General features: G+C 35.4%; 1 protein-coding gene across 3 annotated transcripts in view; it reads left to right on the top strand.

Annotated features, from left to right (window-relative positions):
• Window positions 1-17,392, top strand: part of DOK6 (docking protein 6) — a 584,401-nt gene that overhangs the window by 137,272 nt on the left and 429,737 nt on the right. For all 3 annotated transcript variants that reach the window (XM_075213248.1, XM_075213247.1, XM_075213249.1), the window contains exon 2: window positions 16,960-17,067. In XM_075213248.1, coding sequence (XP_075069349.1) covers window positions 16,960-17,067 — 108 coding nt within the window. The remainder of the gene's footprint in view (window positions 1-16,959; window positions 17,068-17,392) is intronic.

Genomic DNA, 17,392 nt, shown 5'->3' with positions numbered 1-17,392 from the left:
TTTAAAATGAATGCTAATGCTACAGTCATACTAAAGGGTATAAACTACAAAATATACTGCTGCTTGTGTATTAACACTCACAAGTATAGTGGCTGGCCGGTGAATCAGGGATTTTCTGTATAATTAAGGATAGGATTCAAGTGGGGCTAGAAGAGTCAGACAAGAGGGACAATTCTGTGTCCCTAATTTATTATTTTCCTGTGCAGTGCCTCAAATGATTTAAATGTGAACTGTCCTTTCTGGTTAAACCCGTTAATGATATTATAAGAGAGAAAAATAGCTCTATTCTGTTTCCAACTGAACTGTAACTTTGATGTACAGTATACTGTAATATGCTGATCTTATACAACTTGCATTAAACACAACAACTTGCGTTAAACACAAAATGCAACATGCACGGGCAGGCTGTGCTGGGGGGCATCTGCCTCCCCGGCCGGTCCCAGATTGGGCCACCTTGGGCTAGGTCACTGGGCAACCTGCATTTTTTTTCCTTTAAAATAGTAATACTAATAGGCTGCTGAGTTGATTCTTGTCCTCCAGGCTAAAATTTGCCAGCCATTGTCTTGTAACATGTCCACTTCAAGTAGTGCAGTGGGAGATATTAAGAAAACTTACATAGACCAATGTACAACCAAATAAGATCAAATGCAAATTTGAGAAAATTTGCAAATATATTGATGACCAAAAAGCTACAATTATACAAAATGCACAAGTAAGATTTTTGCTTTTGTTTTGCACTGTATGGTCTGAAATGATCTATTTGTATGTAATCTATGAAGTAAGAGCTAGCGTTACATTTTGTGATATTGACATTGTGTTTTAATATGATTTAACACTGCTTCACTTGGATATGCATGACCTATCTTTTGTGTATGAACATTTTAAAGCTCTGGATGTTCTACAGATTTGGGCACATAGCTACATTCCTTCTGCACAACTCTCTAGTCACAATGATGCACATGCCTGAGAACCTATATAATTCAAGCAAGATTTTATTATGAGCATAAGATATTACAATACATTACACATGAATATATGGGCTCACAATATGTGGCACATTATAGTTCTTTTTCTCCATGGAAAAGACCTTCAGGTAATAAAAAAATTTGAAGGTGGCAATTTAGGCACAAGATATACACTTACTGTAAAGTAAGACACTGATATAATACTTTTCATATTACCATCTAAATACTTATATTGTTTGAAATAAAGAAGGACCCTGATGTCTCCATACTTGCATGAGTTATTTAAGATAAGTCTTTGCTCATCTACTAAATCTGCTCCTGTAATATTTTATGTAGAGATGAGTGTTTTAATTTTGTATTTCACACATAAATATACATTTGATGAAAAATGGTTTTAAAAAAACCCCTCATACAATCATGTAATTGTGAACTGTTTTTTGTTCCTACATTAGTATTTATATAATGTGCACTTGTTTACAGCCTAGTTGACCACCTCACAAATAGCAACATTATGAGCTGAGTAAAGCTGGTTGGCTGAAAATGTTATTATTAAAATTATTATATCTATTTATTAGTTGTTTGCAGTTGCATTACTGTCTGCTGCAGACTCCAGGCTCTGTCAATCCGAGTCTTAATGAAACTCATCAAATTTGTCAAAGTCCGCAGAATCTGAACTGCTCACCTCTTTTATGCATACTAGTATAAAAGAAAGTCATAGCCTAGTATAGAACTGAGTATCTTTATGTAATAATATACCACAAATTATAAAATATAAGGCACAGAAATGTATACTAAAATTTTGTTCAAACTGTGCACATATTAACATCATCAAGCAATTATCATGCATAACCTTAGCAGGCATTTGAATAGTTTTTATTACTTGCCTGTAGGAAATGTTGTTCCCAGTCATTAACTGTAATGGCAGAAATACAATTATTTCTTGATAATTAACTCCAATCATAATGTAGTATTATTTTTGGATGCATAATGTATTATTTTGTATGTTGTCATTCAGGTTGGCCACTTATTCATGTATGAAAGAATCACCAGCAGAAAACAGAGAATATTTGGGATTTTATGCTTGAATTGAATCTTTGAATTCTTACTTTCTCTCATATTGAGTAAAGCTGTATGTATAATTCAGAACCTCTGAATACTTTAGAGACAAGTCGCAGACCATTAATAAACTAGATTGCACATTTTCATGCCTCATTTATTTATAAACAATCCTGACATTCAAGTTGGATATTGTATTCGCAAAAAACTTTGTGAGATGGTTTATAATATTAATGCATCACAGTTTTTTAGAAATTGTACTGTGAGCAATTGTTTATCTACAAAGAATTGTGATCCACAATAGATGCAAAAATTGTAACTGACTTAACAACAAGGTTTGAGCAAAAGAAAAGCAGTTTGCTTGAGCCTGTCTATTGGACATAGGCTTTACCAATGAATTATTTTTTCCTCTGATCAGAGGGCTTTGACTGAACCCTGCAAAATAGGAAAACTTTATCACCTTATAGGTGAATGATCATCAAATGTATATCAGGTGGCTAAAGGGACAAAAGCCAATTTAGAAATGGGTGAAAAAATATTGCACCACAAATTGAGCATGTTGTATTGTGTTTTTTTGACCTGCATCAAGTAAGAAGGGGCAATATAAGTTTATATGGTACTGTTTTAGTTTTCAAGTCTATACCCCCCAGTGAATGCATGAAACCGCCCTAGAAAGCATTTAGAAACCGAAAAATCTGTGGGCGAAAAAAACTGCAATGCAATTTATTTTGCACAAATATGACTTGCATATAACAGAAGCATACCCACCTTTTTCTGGAATAGCCCTTGTAAAAATGCCCTACTCCATCTCACATGTGCTAGTTCCTAAAGTGGTAGTATGTAGTACCACTAAGCCACCATGCTGCCCTTACATACTAGCACTTTAGGAACACACCCTTCATTCTGCTGTGTTTTTATAACTCTTGTATGCCCTAAATAAATATTGAGAGGGTTTGGACTTGGTGCTGTGTTTATTACATGTGTTAATATCGTATTTTTGAATCTTTCTTATTATATCTGTAGATACATATGTGCCTAGGAATGCACTTCTGTATAAAGTAAGCACGGAAGATACAAAATAAACCCATTGATGTATAGGCAGGGACCTGGTTTCAACCACTAAATAAAAATGCATAGAGCAAAGACAGAGAAAAATAGAAAAATAGTGCACATTCTCCCATAGGTGAAATAGATAGCTAAAAACAATGTAAACTATTTGATGGTCTTATTTGTTTATAAACACTTCTGACAACTGCTGGTGTAAAATCAAAGCAAAGCACCTAATTAAGACCACAGTACACACATCTGTACTAGTAAACGGCCAAAGACAGGGTGTTGTGAATGACCTGGTATTGTGTGTTAACACTAATATGCTGGTGTGGGAGCTTTAGACCTCCCAAGTGTCTCCATCTGTATAGGATGTCGTGGCTGAAATGTCCCCCCCCCCCCCCCCCACAATGTCTCTCAGTAATCTCTGTAGGTCTAGGAACCATTTGTCAGGTATGTGAATGGGAAGAGTCTGTAGGAGATATAAAATTTACAGGAGAATGTTCATTTTTCACTATGTTGATCCTCCTTATCCAGTAGAAGCCCTTGCCTCACCACTCCCTCAAGTCCTCTCGGATCGGAACTAAAGGAGGACTAAAGTTGAACTCAAATAATTTGGTTAAATCTGTAGAGATGAACACTCCAAAATACTTAATATGAAACAATCAAATGCCGGTTTGGAGTCCTTCCATCACATGAGGGGGTAAAGAGAAGTTAAGCACTATCGATTTCAAATAATTAATTTTAAATTGGAAAGGAAGCTGAAACAAGGAAATTCTTTAATCAAATTGGGAATTGAAATAACCGGATTAGTGACCACGGCAAGGAGGTCGTCCGCAAAAAGTGATAATTTATAGTTTACCTTTCCCATTCATATCAGAGTTGACTCTGATGGATCTGGCCAGAGCTTCCATGCAGAGCATAAAAACGAGGGGAGATAGTGGACATCCCTGTCTGGTGTCAATACAAATCAACACTGGTCCCGAAAGCATCCCACTAATTTTAGTGCAGGCTGGGGGTGTACGGTAGAGAGCCAGAATCCGATGGAGGCCCACAGGACCTAGACCCATATGGGTTAACATACACCATATAAATGAGTAATCAATATGGTCAAAGGTCTTTTCGGCATCCATGGACAACAGCATGGATGGAGTAGTGGAGTGTAATGCCAAATTAACTAGATCGATAACTTTAGTACTGTGAGTCAGTGCCACACAGGTTGGGATAAACCCCATTTGGTCAGAGTGGATTACTCCCAGGGACATAAATTTTAGCCAGTTAACGATAAGTTTCGCATATAATTGGGCAGCATGGTGGGTAAGTGGTTAGCACTTCTGCCTCACATCGCTGGGGTCATGAATTCAATTCCCGACCGTGGCCTTATCTGTGTTGAGTTTGTATGTTCTCCCTATGTTTGCGTGGGTTTCCTCTGGGTGCTCCGGTTTCCTCCCACACTCCAAAAACATACTGGCAGGTTAATTGTCAGCCATCAAAATTTACCCTAGTCTCTCTGTCTGTGTGTGTATGTTAGGGAATTTAGACTGTAAGCTCCAAAGGGGCAGGGACTGATGTGAATTAGTTCTCTGTACAGCGCTGCGGAATCAGTGGTGCTATATAAATAAATGGTGATGATGATGATAATTTAATATCTACATTGAGTAAAGATATCTGTCTGTAACTAGGGCACAGGGACGGGTCTTTACCGTCTTTAGTTAGCACTGTAATGTGGGCCTCTAGAGATTGGGTGAAGAAAAAAGTGTCTTCAGAGATAGCGTTGAAGGCCTGCACCATCAGGAGAATAAGTATATTTTTGAATGCCTTATAATAAGAAATTGAAAATCCATCAGGGGCTGGGGCTTTTGCCTGAGGAAGTGGATTTTATTGTGTCTGCTAATTCTTTATGTGAAAGATTGCTCCAACAGGATCCGATCAGTATTCGAGAGGGCAGGGAAGCTGAACTCCTGCAGATAAATGAGTATCAGTTCTCCTTTACTAATTAGGTCTGACCAGGCCTTAATCAAGATATTGTAGAGGTGGGAATAATATGAATGGAAGAAGTGAGCTTACAGTCTTTACATTTTCATCCTTATTTTTTATTACATCTGTCTGTCTGTATTGACTAGTATTATTTTATTACTGTGTTTATACCCATATGTAAAGTGCTATGGAATTTGCTAGCGCTACATAAATAAATGATGATGATGATGAAGGGAAGAGGTGCTTATCTCTACTTATTGTGGTATTACAAAGGCTACAGATATCTTGACAAATGTTGTATGGGTTGTATTTCCACACACAAAAGGTGAATTTTTTGGTCAATGCACTTATCCTGGACATGAGGTGGTACCACTGGTGGCTGACTTACTTGGACACATTTATCATTCTCCTCATTATCTTTTTCAAGTACAACACATTGCAACATTTTCAGATCCACAATGGTCTCACTCATCATGTTGCACATTAGTAAGTTCAAAAGCAGCATCGTTAAATTCTATGTCTAAATCACCATCGACACTACTCATCTTCACATTTTCCAAAGGTATGCAGTCATTAGCTAGACATTCATTTGGTCGACATTCAGAAAGTTAACAATATTAGGTCGACAATTGAAATGTAGACAGTATTAGGACGACAATTGAAATGTAGACAGTTAGGGATGTTATTGTCAACATTTAAATTGTCGACCTAATAATACTGTCAATATCATTATTGTTGACTTTCCAACCCTGTCTATATTATGGTGATGACCATTTGAATGTCGATCATGTAACTGTTGCACATATGTATCACATCACAGAAGCGCTCTCCTTGCATCCAATGGGGAGGTGAGACTGGACAAATTTGCTTCCCATGAATTATGATATATGCTAGCAAGACCTTGCTCTATATTCACCTCTTTAAATGGAAGTGAAGTAAGGTATTATGCATGTACTGGGAAGGCTTATGCAGTAAGGCACAGTTTTTGCCATGTGCAGCCCTTGAAAAACCCCTATCAGACCGGTTAATAGACTGGTTGAGGAAGGTGGATGGAGGCTGAACTAAAACCATAGAAATGTTAACACTCACAGAATTCCTACATTTCCTGTTATTCTAGCTATTTGTTTTTCTTTTTTTTTGCATTAACATTTTAGACGCTAACAATACACCGCAACGATTGTTTCACAAGGGTATACCTGAGTCTCCCTCACTTTTTAACCAGGCCCTTCTCAGGAATTTTTAGGATGTTTACCTCTAATTCACCCTTATCCATGTGGATGTGAATAACATTTTCTTTGCAGTCCTGACATGTTAAAGACATCAAAACTATTTTAAAGTCCACAATGCGTCATGATCCAAAATACAGCTTGGCTAATCCTTTGTCACGTATATTGGATAAATACTTGAACCAGAGGTGTTCAATGACCTACAGTGATCCTCAAACCCCAATATTCTCAGCTAGAACATATTAAGTTTTTTAGGTGTCATGTGTTTATGCCATCAGTGGAGCCCTGATTCTACAGTACTAACTGTCCCTTTAGTTGACCACCTTTGACAAAATGCCATCCTCTCTCTTGGCTCTTTAGCCCCAAAGTTAGGCCTTTCAAAAACCCTTACACCTATTTGTGATAAGATATTTTCAGGAGGAGGGAGAAGGAGGGGGAAGGTAGTTGGGGAAAAGGGAGGAGGAGGAGAGGGAGAGAGAGAGGAAGAGAGCAAACAAATAATTTTACGAACCAAATTATCACTATCTTCTTTCTGCACTAGCTTGGTTTTAGTGGAGTTCATCCAATATTTTCTGCAACATTATGCAGTTATCATGTCAAAGCAATTTCACTTGAATGACCCTAGTGTCTTTGATAATAATCATTGGTATTAATATAATTGAATCATCCATAAACAGAGAAATAGGAGTCAACAGCAGATCAGTTAATCCTGGAGAGCAACATTAATGTAAACCTCTATAATTCTATGATGATACTAAACTGTGTGTCCCAGAGACTGATAATATCAGCTGGTAACTACATTATAGTAAGAGGGGAAAATAGGCTTTTTCTGCAATATTGTGGGAATTTAATATACTATAGCTTATGAGACATAAGTGTATTTCTGTTTGCTACAATCCACAGCTAATATAGAGACTGCAATTGAGTTGAAATAAGTTTGGAAAGAGTAGATGTTTGACAAAAACAATTCTGTGAAATGTCTGTTCACGCTAATTGTCTAAATCAACCACGATCCATCTGAATTTTAGCTATTATTTTCATGATTGTACTTTACTTTTAATAGATTTAATTTTAAAATCAAATTCTAGAAAAGACACTTATTGCTCCTACATGGAACAATTTATACCAAATATAAATTCCTATATTTGCATAACTGGGGATATTTAAAATGATATTATTTAAAAAATGGCATCTACAAGCTGGCAATCACAGAAGATACTCTCAAAAAGTTCTTTGCTTTGTGCCTAATTTATTTGAATATGCAAAACATAGTTTAGTAATAACCCTCTGTACAGACTATGATTAAACTGTTCTCCGTCATATGTTCTTACCACTTGATCAGTGGTGTCATACCACCCCAAGGATGTCACTCATATCTAAATATAGAAAAAATACAAATGTAAGTAAGTATTGCAGCATTAGAGTGCCTTAAAGGATGAGAAGACACTCTACCTACCATTTGCAATCACATACATTGTATGAAATAGTTACATAATGAGCTACATATAGGTAGAAAATAGAAATGTCCATTGGGTTTAAACTATTATAACGTACAGCTTTGCTTGATTTCATAAAAGCGATGACAGTCATAAAGTATATTTGCAGCATTTACAAATATATATGTTTCTGTTTTTGTAAATGCTTATACCAGACAAGTTAACCCGTGCATGATACTCATGCATTCTAGTCAAATCAAGCTACTTAAGGTCTTAAAAAGGTTCTTGTCATATATTTGGGCCTAGCCCAGGCCTCCTCAGGGGAAGAGCGTTACTTCCCGACGCAAGTGCCCTTTTTAATGTGTGTTCATGATGTAAAATTACCTCACGAAAATGAGTTTGACCCCTCAACTCGTAAATTTAGCCTTTACTACCCCTCCCACGGTGGGGAAGGGGGGATGATGGAAGTTAACTGACTTCACTATTCTAATTTTTTTGTCAAATAATGTCAGTATACCAAATTTCAGGTCAATTGGATGAGCCCTTTCTGAGAAAATAATTTTTTCCACACACACACACACACTAACACACTTTTATATATTAGAGAATGCTAAGAATTTAGTAGGTCAGTGTAAAACTCCGCCCAGCAGGTGGCGCTGCAGCTTGTTGTTTTTTTTCCACACACAGACTAACACACGCTGCTAGGCTTTTAAATTATAGATTATTTAATGGTATTGTGAGTGATTTGTAAAATGGTATACCCTTTTATATAGTTAACAGAATGAAGTATGTTTTAGATAATACTTTTTTAGAATTTTTAAACTTGATGTATATTGTGACTAATGTGCCTGTAAAGGTCTCTGAACTAAGCCTCTTTCCTATCATTCTAAATGGTAATTGTAATCATTTCAGGAGGTCATTGTTGACGTGAAGCAATAAAAATATGTTATTACTCTGAGCTGCCTGCACATATTTTGTTCTAGTATGCTAACTGAACAGATCTGAATGATTATGTTCAAATAGCTACAGTACATACTTTTGTGTCATTTGCATAATTATTCATATGCCTGAGGAAAGGACAATGCAAGTATGTCATGTTTTGTCACAACCCCATGCTAGCATTGCCGAACTTGCAAAGAATGAGGTTATTGTAAAGTAAAATAATTAATTATGGATTAACAATTGTTGTGAAACTGTATTACCAAACTAATTATCAATAAAACTGTGCATGTAACAATGCTGCTAGCAAATTGCTGATTTTATATATTATTGTTTAGGCTTGTCAATTTTTAGGCTTTGTGAAATGTATAGTATAATTGTATAAGTTTAATGTTTTTAAAGTATGTTGTATAAGAAAATACATTCATGCATTATTATCACTCAACTAAGATACTGGGCAACAAAGCATTTCTATGACATAAATACATTTAATACAATCCTAATTGTCAGAATTATATTCTATAGTTTTATCCACCCATAATTGATAAGTTTTTTTAGATTCTACATCCAAAAAATACATGCCACATGGGGTTTGCATAGCAAGGAATGAAAGTGGTCTTCTCACTTCATTAGAGATATCATCATTTCCATTCTTGGTTTAGTCCACCTTGTATTGAACCTAAATCATCTGGGATTGGACGCATCACATCTTATATAGATCTCAAAAGAGGCCACAAGAATTCAAATGGCTTATAGTTAGCAATCCTATCGTTTATCAGTTACTCAGGTTACCTTGTGTATTAAATACATTAGCAATATGAATTATCTTGCATCCACCATTTTTATATTTATTCCATTGATTTGAGTGGGGTACCTTATAACGATAGTGACAACACCAATTGTGAAGTGGCCGACGTGATTATACCGAAGGTGTAATCCATGACAGGCTGAAAACACTGACTGGTTGAAGATGACACTTGAAACAGCTCCGATGAAGGAACATCTCGGCAGGCTACAATGACGTCAGTTTCAAGTTCCCCACTGTCAATCTGGCTGTTAAGGTGGTAATTAATTGAAGTGCTGGCAGTACAATGTTGTAGGCTTTGTGTAGAGCAATGTGCAGCCAGTGCCTCCTTAAATTAGCAGTGAATGACAGTGGGGAACTTGAAACTGACATCATTGTAGCCTGCCAGGATGTTCCTTCATTGGAGCTGTTTCAAGTGTCATTTTCAACCTGTCAGTGTTATCAGCCTGTCGTTGATTATACTTTCGGTGTAATCATGTCGGCCTCTTCACCGTCGGTGTTGTCTCTATCGTTATACTGACTACCACCAATTGAATTGACTTCCTCTAAGCTATAGGGCTCACGTAGAGTTGGATGCATTTGTGCAACGAATGTATAAAAAGACACACATATGAAATGAAATAACATTTATGTGCATATACTCAGTCGGACTCCTCTCATGATGCATTTATGTCAACATTATTAGATTTACATAAAGAGCATCAAGTGTAGTGCAGAGAAGGTGTAGAACCGTGTCTTCACAGTGTTAGTAGTAAATGCGCAAGTCATATGGCCATCTTTGAACACAGTATAATGTCATGGTGTGTCTGTCAGGAGATTTAGTTTTAGGACAAGGAATAAGACAAGACTTTGGTAACGTTTCATATTGTATGCATGATTATTTATGGCGAATCAATACAACTAAACCAGATCTTGTGTGGGAATTGTAAAATCAAAAATAACAAATCTAAATGCTGTAACTTATTACATGTTCTCTGTTTTCTGTAAACTCTTTTTCCTTCTGCAACATGTGCCATTTTAGTGTACAAAAGTATCAGGGAAGTTTTGTGTTGATGCTATTAATGCAAGTGTCATTGGCATTGAATAGTTACAACCAGGAGCAAAAATATTATTTTATTACGCTCTATATGGCCATTTGAGGGAAGATGGACAGAGGCAAGTTAGTGCGCTGTGTTGGGTAATTGGTATGAAGTGATACAGTCTGTTTACATGCAGTCCTAGAGAAATATAGTCATCTTATAGTGATTGATACAACTATCCAATAGCCTGTTCCTTTGCAGTCATAAACTTGTTCCTTTATATGTCTCAGAGGAGATTTCCAGGTTATATGTTCATTAGGAGTATGGTTTCAAATTACTTACAGATTTAAATATTAAGAGGTTAATATGTTCACCTTTATTTTTTCCTTCAAAACTCTTTTCAAAAGAGTACACAGTCATCCTTGGTGCATGTTAATATTAAATAAATAAATATATTCTATTCTCTGATCAGCAGAACGGTAGAACATGTGTATTGCATGCCCTTGTTCTTTATACTATTTATTGTATCAACACAGTTTTATTTAATAGGTTTCTGACCCGCATAGCATTGCAGGCTAATTACAGGCTAATTTAGTTTGGCAATTTATTTTCTTTGTATGACATACACATTAACATACTAGAACTCTAGAAATGCATAAGTCTGCATACATATTTTTTTAGGGTGGGCAAGTGTAGGCAGTGTACAGTAAGGGCGCGTTTTTACATAATTGCTACACAATTAGACATGGATGCATACACAAAGATGCCTGTTGCAGGTCCTGGAGAGCTGGTGCAATAACATGCAATGATGATGTTGACTATAAGCAGCAGTAGCTAGCTGCCTCTGGTTGTCCTCTCCAGTTAATAGTACTTAAAACATTAGTGTCACAGAAATATTATATGAACTTGCAGCCAAATATTTGCATTACTTTAATGATAATTGATTTTGGACTATTGTAGGAAAGAAGATTCCAAATGGATTTTTGAAACAAATAATTATCAACTGTCAGATAATTTAAAACAACAATCAATACATATATAAGACATACATACATCAATAAGATTCTGATTTTTAAAGGGGAAACTAAATGATGTTTGTATTTAATTTGGGTTCGTTTTCCATTAAATTTTATAATGATAATGCAACATTTGCATTTAGTAATTACTTTACAGACAATAATCTGGTTTTATTATAATATCTACAAATAGTTTAATGTGATATTAGCATTTACTACTAACTGTCAAGTCACTTGTTTTATGCTAACTCTATATTTTCTCACTATCATGATGTATACCTTGAACAAATTGTGTATGAGGTGGATGCATTTTGAGATGCATCTGATTGAACATATTTGTGCAAGTAAACTCTTTTCATTTGTGTCTTTTCCTATACGTACAGTATATATGTATGTATATATATATATATATATATATATATATAATATATATATAAATAATATATATATAAATAATCCATGCATATATACTGTAATACAATTGTTACAAAAGAATCTCACCAGCAAAACTTTCTGGAAGTTGCTTACACTGTTTCAGCATTATTTAAATTATCTGTTATACCAGCGCAAAGCTATCTGAAATTTATAGAGTGTGTCCTGCAGAATACTGCACACAGTAGTATGAATAAACTGAAAGCTATTTTTGAAGAGTTTGTGCAAAAATTGTATTAATGTGAATGACAACCACATGATATTGAGTGTAAGTGCAATATCACCACAAGAACCTCTGTATCTAACTTCATGGCTCTTCTATTGCATCACTGTTTTTCCACTATTCTCATACTAAGTTGCAACCCCCTACTTACTGGGATAAAAGTAATTTATCCTTTTTGTACAGTTGCCTTATCTCCAACATTTAATACTGTTTCAAGCACACAATAATGTGACACAGGTAGCAAAAAGTGGTCCCTGCAAAGTTGTGAACAACATTTAAAGTAAATTAACAAAAAAAGATGCTGATAAACTGATTAAGTTGGGGAACACAAAATTCATTATCAATTAAATGGTTCCTGTTTATAATGCCGAAAATAGAGGCTGCAACATAAAGGGTTGAAATGCATTTCTTTTTTTAACAGGACATTTATTTACATCCATTTAGGATATAGTCACAATGCCTGTAGTTGCTAAATAGATTAAATGAATGTGAAAAAAAACTTATTCCATCACAGTGCCAATAGAAACCATTTCTCACAAAAATGAAATATACAGCCATATCCAAAAGTTTTGACAATGATACTAATATTATTATTCAAAAAGTCTGCTGTCTCAGTTTTTATGATGGCAATTTGCATATACTCCAGAATGTCATGAAGAGTGATCAGATGAATTGCAATTAATGTCAAAGTCCCTCTTTGATATGACAATGAACTTTATCCCAAAAACAACATTTCCACTGCATTTCAGCCCTGCCACAAAAGGACATGCTGACAGCAGGTCAGTGATTCTCTCGTTAACAGAGGCGATAGTGTCGACGAGGACAATGAGGATCTCTCTGTCACATGCTGATTAAGTTAGAATAACAGACTGAAAGCTTTAAAAGAGTGGTGATTGAAATCATTGTTCTTCCTCTGTTAACCATGGTTACCTGCAAGGAAACACTTGCAGTCATCATTGTTTTGCACAAGGCAAGGATATTGCTGCTAGTAAGATTACACCTAAATCAACCATTTATGGAATCACCAAGAACTTCAATGAGAGAAGTTCAATAGTTGTGAATAAGGCTTCAGGGTGCCCAGGAATGTCCAGCAAGTGCCAGGACTGTCTCCTAAAGTTGATTCAGCTGCGGGATCGGGGCACCACCAGTGCAGAGGATGGCCTGGTGTCAAGAAGGCCAGCAAAGAAGCCACTTCTCTCCAGGAAAAACATCAGGGACAGACTGATATTCTGCAAAAGGTACAGGGATTGGACTGCTGAGGACTGGGATAAAGTCATTTTCTCTGATGAATCCCCTTTCAGATTGTTTGGGCATCTGGAAAAACGCTTGTCCGGAGAAGGAAAGGGGAGCACTACCATCAGTCCTGTGTCATGCCAACAGTAAAGCATCCTAAGACCATTCATGTGTGGAGTTGCTTCTCAGCCAAGGGAGTGGGGTCACTCACAATTCTGCCTAAGAACACAGCCATGATTAAAGAATGGTACCAAAACATCTTTAAAGAGCAAATTCTCCCAACCATCCAAGAACAGTTTGATGACGAACATTGCCTTTTCCAGCATGATGGAGCATCTTGCCATAAGGCAAAAGTGAAAACTAAGTGGCTCAGGGATCAAAACATCAAAATTTTGGGTACATGGCCAGGAAACTCCCCAGACCTTAATCCCATTGAGAACCTGTGGTCAATCCTCAAGAGGCGGGTGGACAAATAAAACCCCACAAATTTTGACAAACTCCAAGCATTGATTAGGCAAGAATAGAAGGACATCAGTCAGTATGTGGCCCAGAAGTTGATTGACAGCATGCCAGAGTGAATTGCAGAGGTCTTCAAAAAGAAGGGTCAACACTGCAAATATTGACTCTCTGCATAAACTTTATGTAATTGTCAATAAAAGCCTTTGACACTTATAAAATGCTTGTAATTTTACTTCAGTATACCATAGCAATATCTGACAAAAAGGTATAAAAACACTGAAGCAGCAACTTTGTAAAAACCAATACTTGTGTCATTCTCAAAACTTTTGGCCATGACTGTACATACCACTAGAATACTGAGGTGTCAGTGCTTATAAGTCATCTTACATGCTGAATGGACTTCTTCACATAATGAGCATAATGAAGATTTTATATTTGCCTTTGAAAAAAATATTGTTTAAGATAATAAACCCGATTTCAGGAATAAGCATTTATTATTCTACTGCTTTTAGAATTCAAACGAAAGCAAGAGCTGATATATAAATGCATCAAAGTCTTTATATTATGGATGTCCTGATGTTTTAAGTCTTGATGTTTGATAAATATGGAAGTCCAAGGCATAATTAACTTGTAACTGTCCTGCCATTGGAATCCTAGAACTCCCAACATATTCTGCCATGCACTAACTTTATAGTTCATAATTAGCCTCCTCAATTTATATGAAAACAATGACTAAGGTTATTGACAAAATGTATGTCTTGTACAATAAATAAATTAAAATATATTCAATGTACTTAGCTTTGCTTGATCTTTAATTGCTGCTCTCCAGGGTGCTGAAATCAACAGTTCATTTTGAGGCCAAGTTAGAACTAAAGTTGTAATTCTACAAATACCAGCCTTGCCAAGCAGTTTTTTGATTCCAAGCATGGTTGAGAACAGTAGTGCCACATAGATAAATGCTGATTTCTAACTTTTACCAGTACTTTCAGAATGGGCTGTTTTTGCAGGGGCCTGCATTCTGTATGCAGGCACAATTCCACTAGGGAACTCATCTTTGTGCTGCACATGCTGGGGCTTTATCACATTATGACAGTGGGTCCCAATGATGCAAATTTCCCTGTTATAGAGTGAGCATCCCAACCTTTAGTAGCCTGTTGCTGGTTGCAGCTTTTGTGGAGGGAGCCCACAGAAAGGTCCATGCTCATGACCATTATCGGAATGGATCTTTGCTCCAAGGGTAGAGCACCCTCAAAAGATTTGCCTTTGTCCACCTTTAACTCTTGAGAATTTAAGTCTTCCTAGTTATAGCAAAAAACTTGGATGCAGAGAAACACTTTTGTGATGTGCATGTTTTACCCAAATCGGATAGACCTTCTTTACCTTATTGCTGAAATACTGTTTATTAATGCTTACTTCCAATATTGACATTTGTACCTATCTTTTTCAGTAATGATGACAGAGCCAGTTCACAAAGCTCACAGCTTATAAAAAGCACATGGCTTAATATAAATGATTTTTGTCTCCAAATAGATTAAATGACTGATGTGTTATATGTAAGATTTCTGACCTAACAATATATTTCAAGATTGTCACTCTTAATTTATTTTTTATAATACAATAAATGTTGTTTCTTAATAAATCTTAGCAATTATACAATACTGATATGTCATTTTAATGTGAAAGTCATACCGAAATTGAATTTATAAATATGTGTTTATATATTTATGAATTAAATGTCTGTGTAATGAATACAAATCAATAAGAAAGGGAACAAATTTAAATTTGAATGTCTATAATTAGTATTTAATGACTGGGTCATGTAGATTTTCATTAAAGCTGACATGATGTCACATTTTTATTCAGCTTAAAGAACAGAATTTTCATAGAATAATACCATTGCAATACCCATAAAAACACATCTGACATCTCTTTCAAATTAATTTTTCTCAATCTATAGAAGCCAGCTCTTAGTTCCTTTTGAGTGACAGTGCAGTGAAACTGTTGAAAGAATTTATTTTCCTAACCCTAGTAATCCAGGTGAATAAAGGGTCTGAATTCTAGGAAAGTACAAGTTAGACGTTATGGGCTGCCAGTGCCAATAGCTAAGAAAATCTGGACACATGTGAGCACTACATTTATTTTCAGCCCAGTTCCACAACATATTGCTTGCATTTTATCTCCACAGAGATTTTACCAAAAATGAGTTTGTACAAACAATAATAAGTAAATGCCATGCCTAAGTAATTGTTAGCTTGTATATTGTATTTTATGCACCAGGGCTGTACATGGTGTTGTGTGTATGTGTATATATATATATATATATATATATATATATATATATATATAAAAATATATTTATATATGTATATATATATATATATATATATATATATATATATATATATATATATAAAAATATATATTTATATATGTAGATAGATAGATAAATAAATATTTCTATGTGTACTGCCCTTACCTTCATTGGAAGGATCATTTATCTCTGCTGTCTGTCTGACTTTCATCTTACAAAACTGATTAACTCATTGACCCAATATTTCTTTTTTCAGCTATTTTTTGTGAGCTGACAGAACACTCAGTCACTAGAACCATAGTATTAAGATGCATTTGCCAGTATTATTGATCGCAGCAAGCCTTCGTAGCTCATATCTTTAATTCAAATTTTGTTGTCTTAGTAATCTTCCCAGTTACAGGCTACATGATCAGACCATGTGCCAGATCCCAGTAGGATGCAATATCCAGTGCTGACAGTATCTCTTCTGTGGCCAGTTTACCAACTTAGCATAGCTGACTTCCAACCTGGTCAAACTAATTTAGCCAATAATCTACCAACACCCGAGTGATTTCACATTGGCGTTTCCTAATATTGTTCATGGTCTTGTTGTGTTCAGTCCAGTTCAATGAAAAGAGGCTAAACACAGTATTTATAATTGGGTGTGGATAGACATCAACAACATGTAGCCAATCAAATAATCAAAAGTTCATATAGCAAAGTTGATTATTCTATATTATGTATTGTTAAAATTATGTGTCTTCATTTGCTCTAGAAATTGACTTCATTTTGACATGAAATCAGTATATTCATAGATGCTGTACTTTTGATTTCAGATTTTCAGGCGCTGCTGGTTAGTTTTTAAGAAGGCTTCCAGTAAAGGGCCAAGAAGACTAGAAAAATTTCCAGATGAAAAAGCAGCCTATTTTAGAACTTTTCATAAAGTAAGTGTTAATTTCAATAAATGGAATTTATGCTACAATATATATTTTTGCACTTTATAACTAAAAATGTTTTTGTTGTAAACAATATTATTTGCTTAATTTGACCTAAAATGTGATTTGACTTCTATCTAGGCCTTAGTAATTAAAATTAAATAAAAATATACCAGGCTACTTATTGGTAAAATATCTGTGTTAAAATAAAATTATAAATAGCAGCATGAGTATCATGGTTTGAGCTACACAAATTGGGTGGGTTGCATTGAGGAAACAATGAATTATATCTTCTACCAAACTATACCAAATCCTGCAGTAGATTGAGGGTTGA

Source organism: Mixophyes fleayi, chromosome 5 (genome assembly GCF_038048845.1).
Source record: "Mixophyes fleayi isolate aMixFle1 chromosome 5, aMixFle1.hap1, whole genome shotgun sequence".
NCBI lineage: Eukaryota > Metazoa > Chordata > Amphibia > Anura > Limnodynastidae > Mixophyes > Mixophyes fleayi.
Note: the sequence above shows the minus strand (reverse complement) of the source record. Positions and strands in the feature narration are given on the sequence as shown.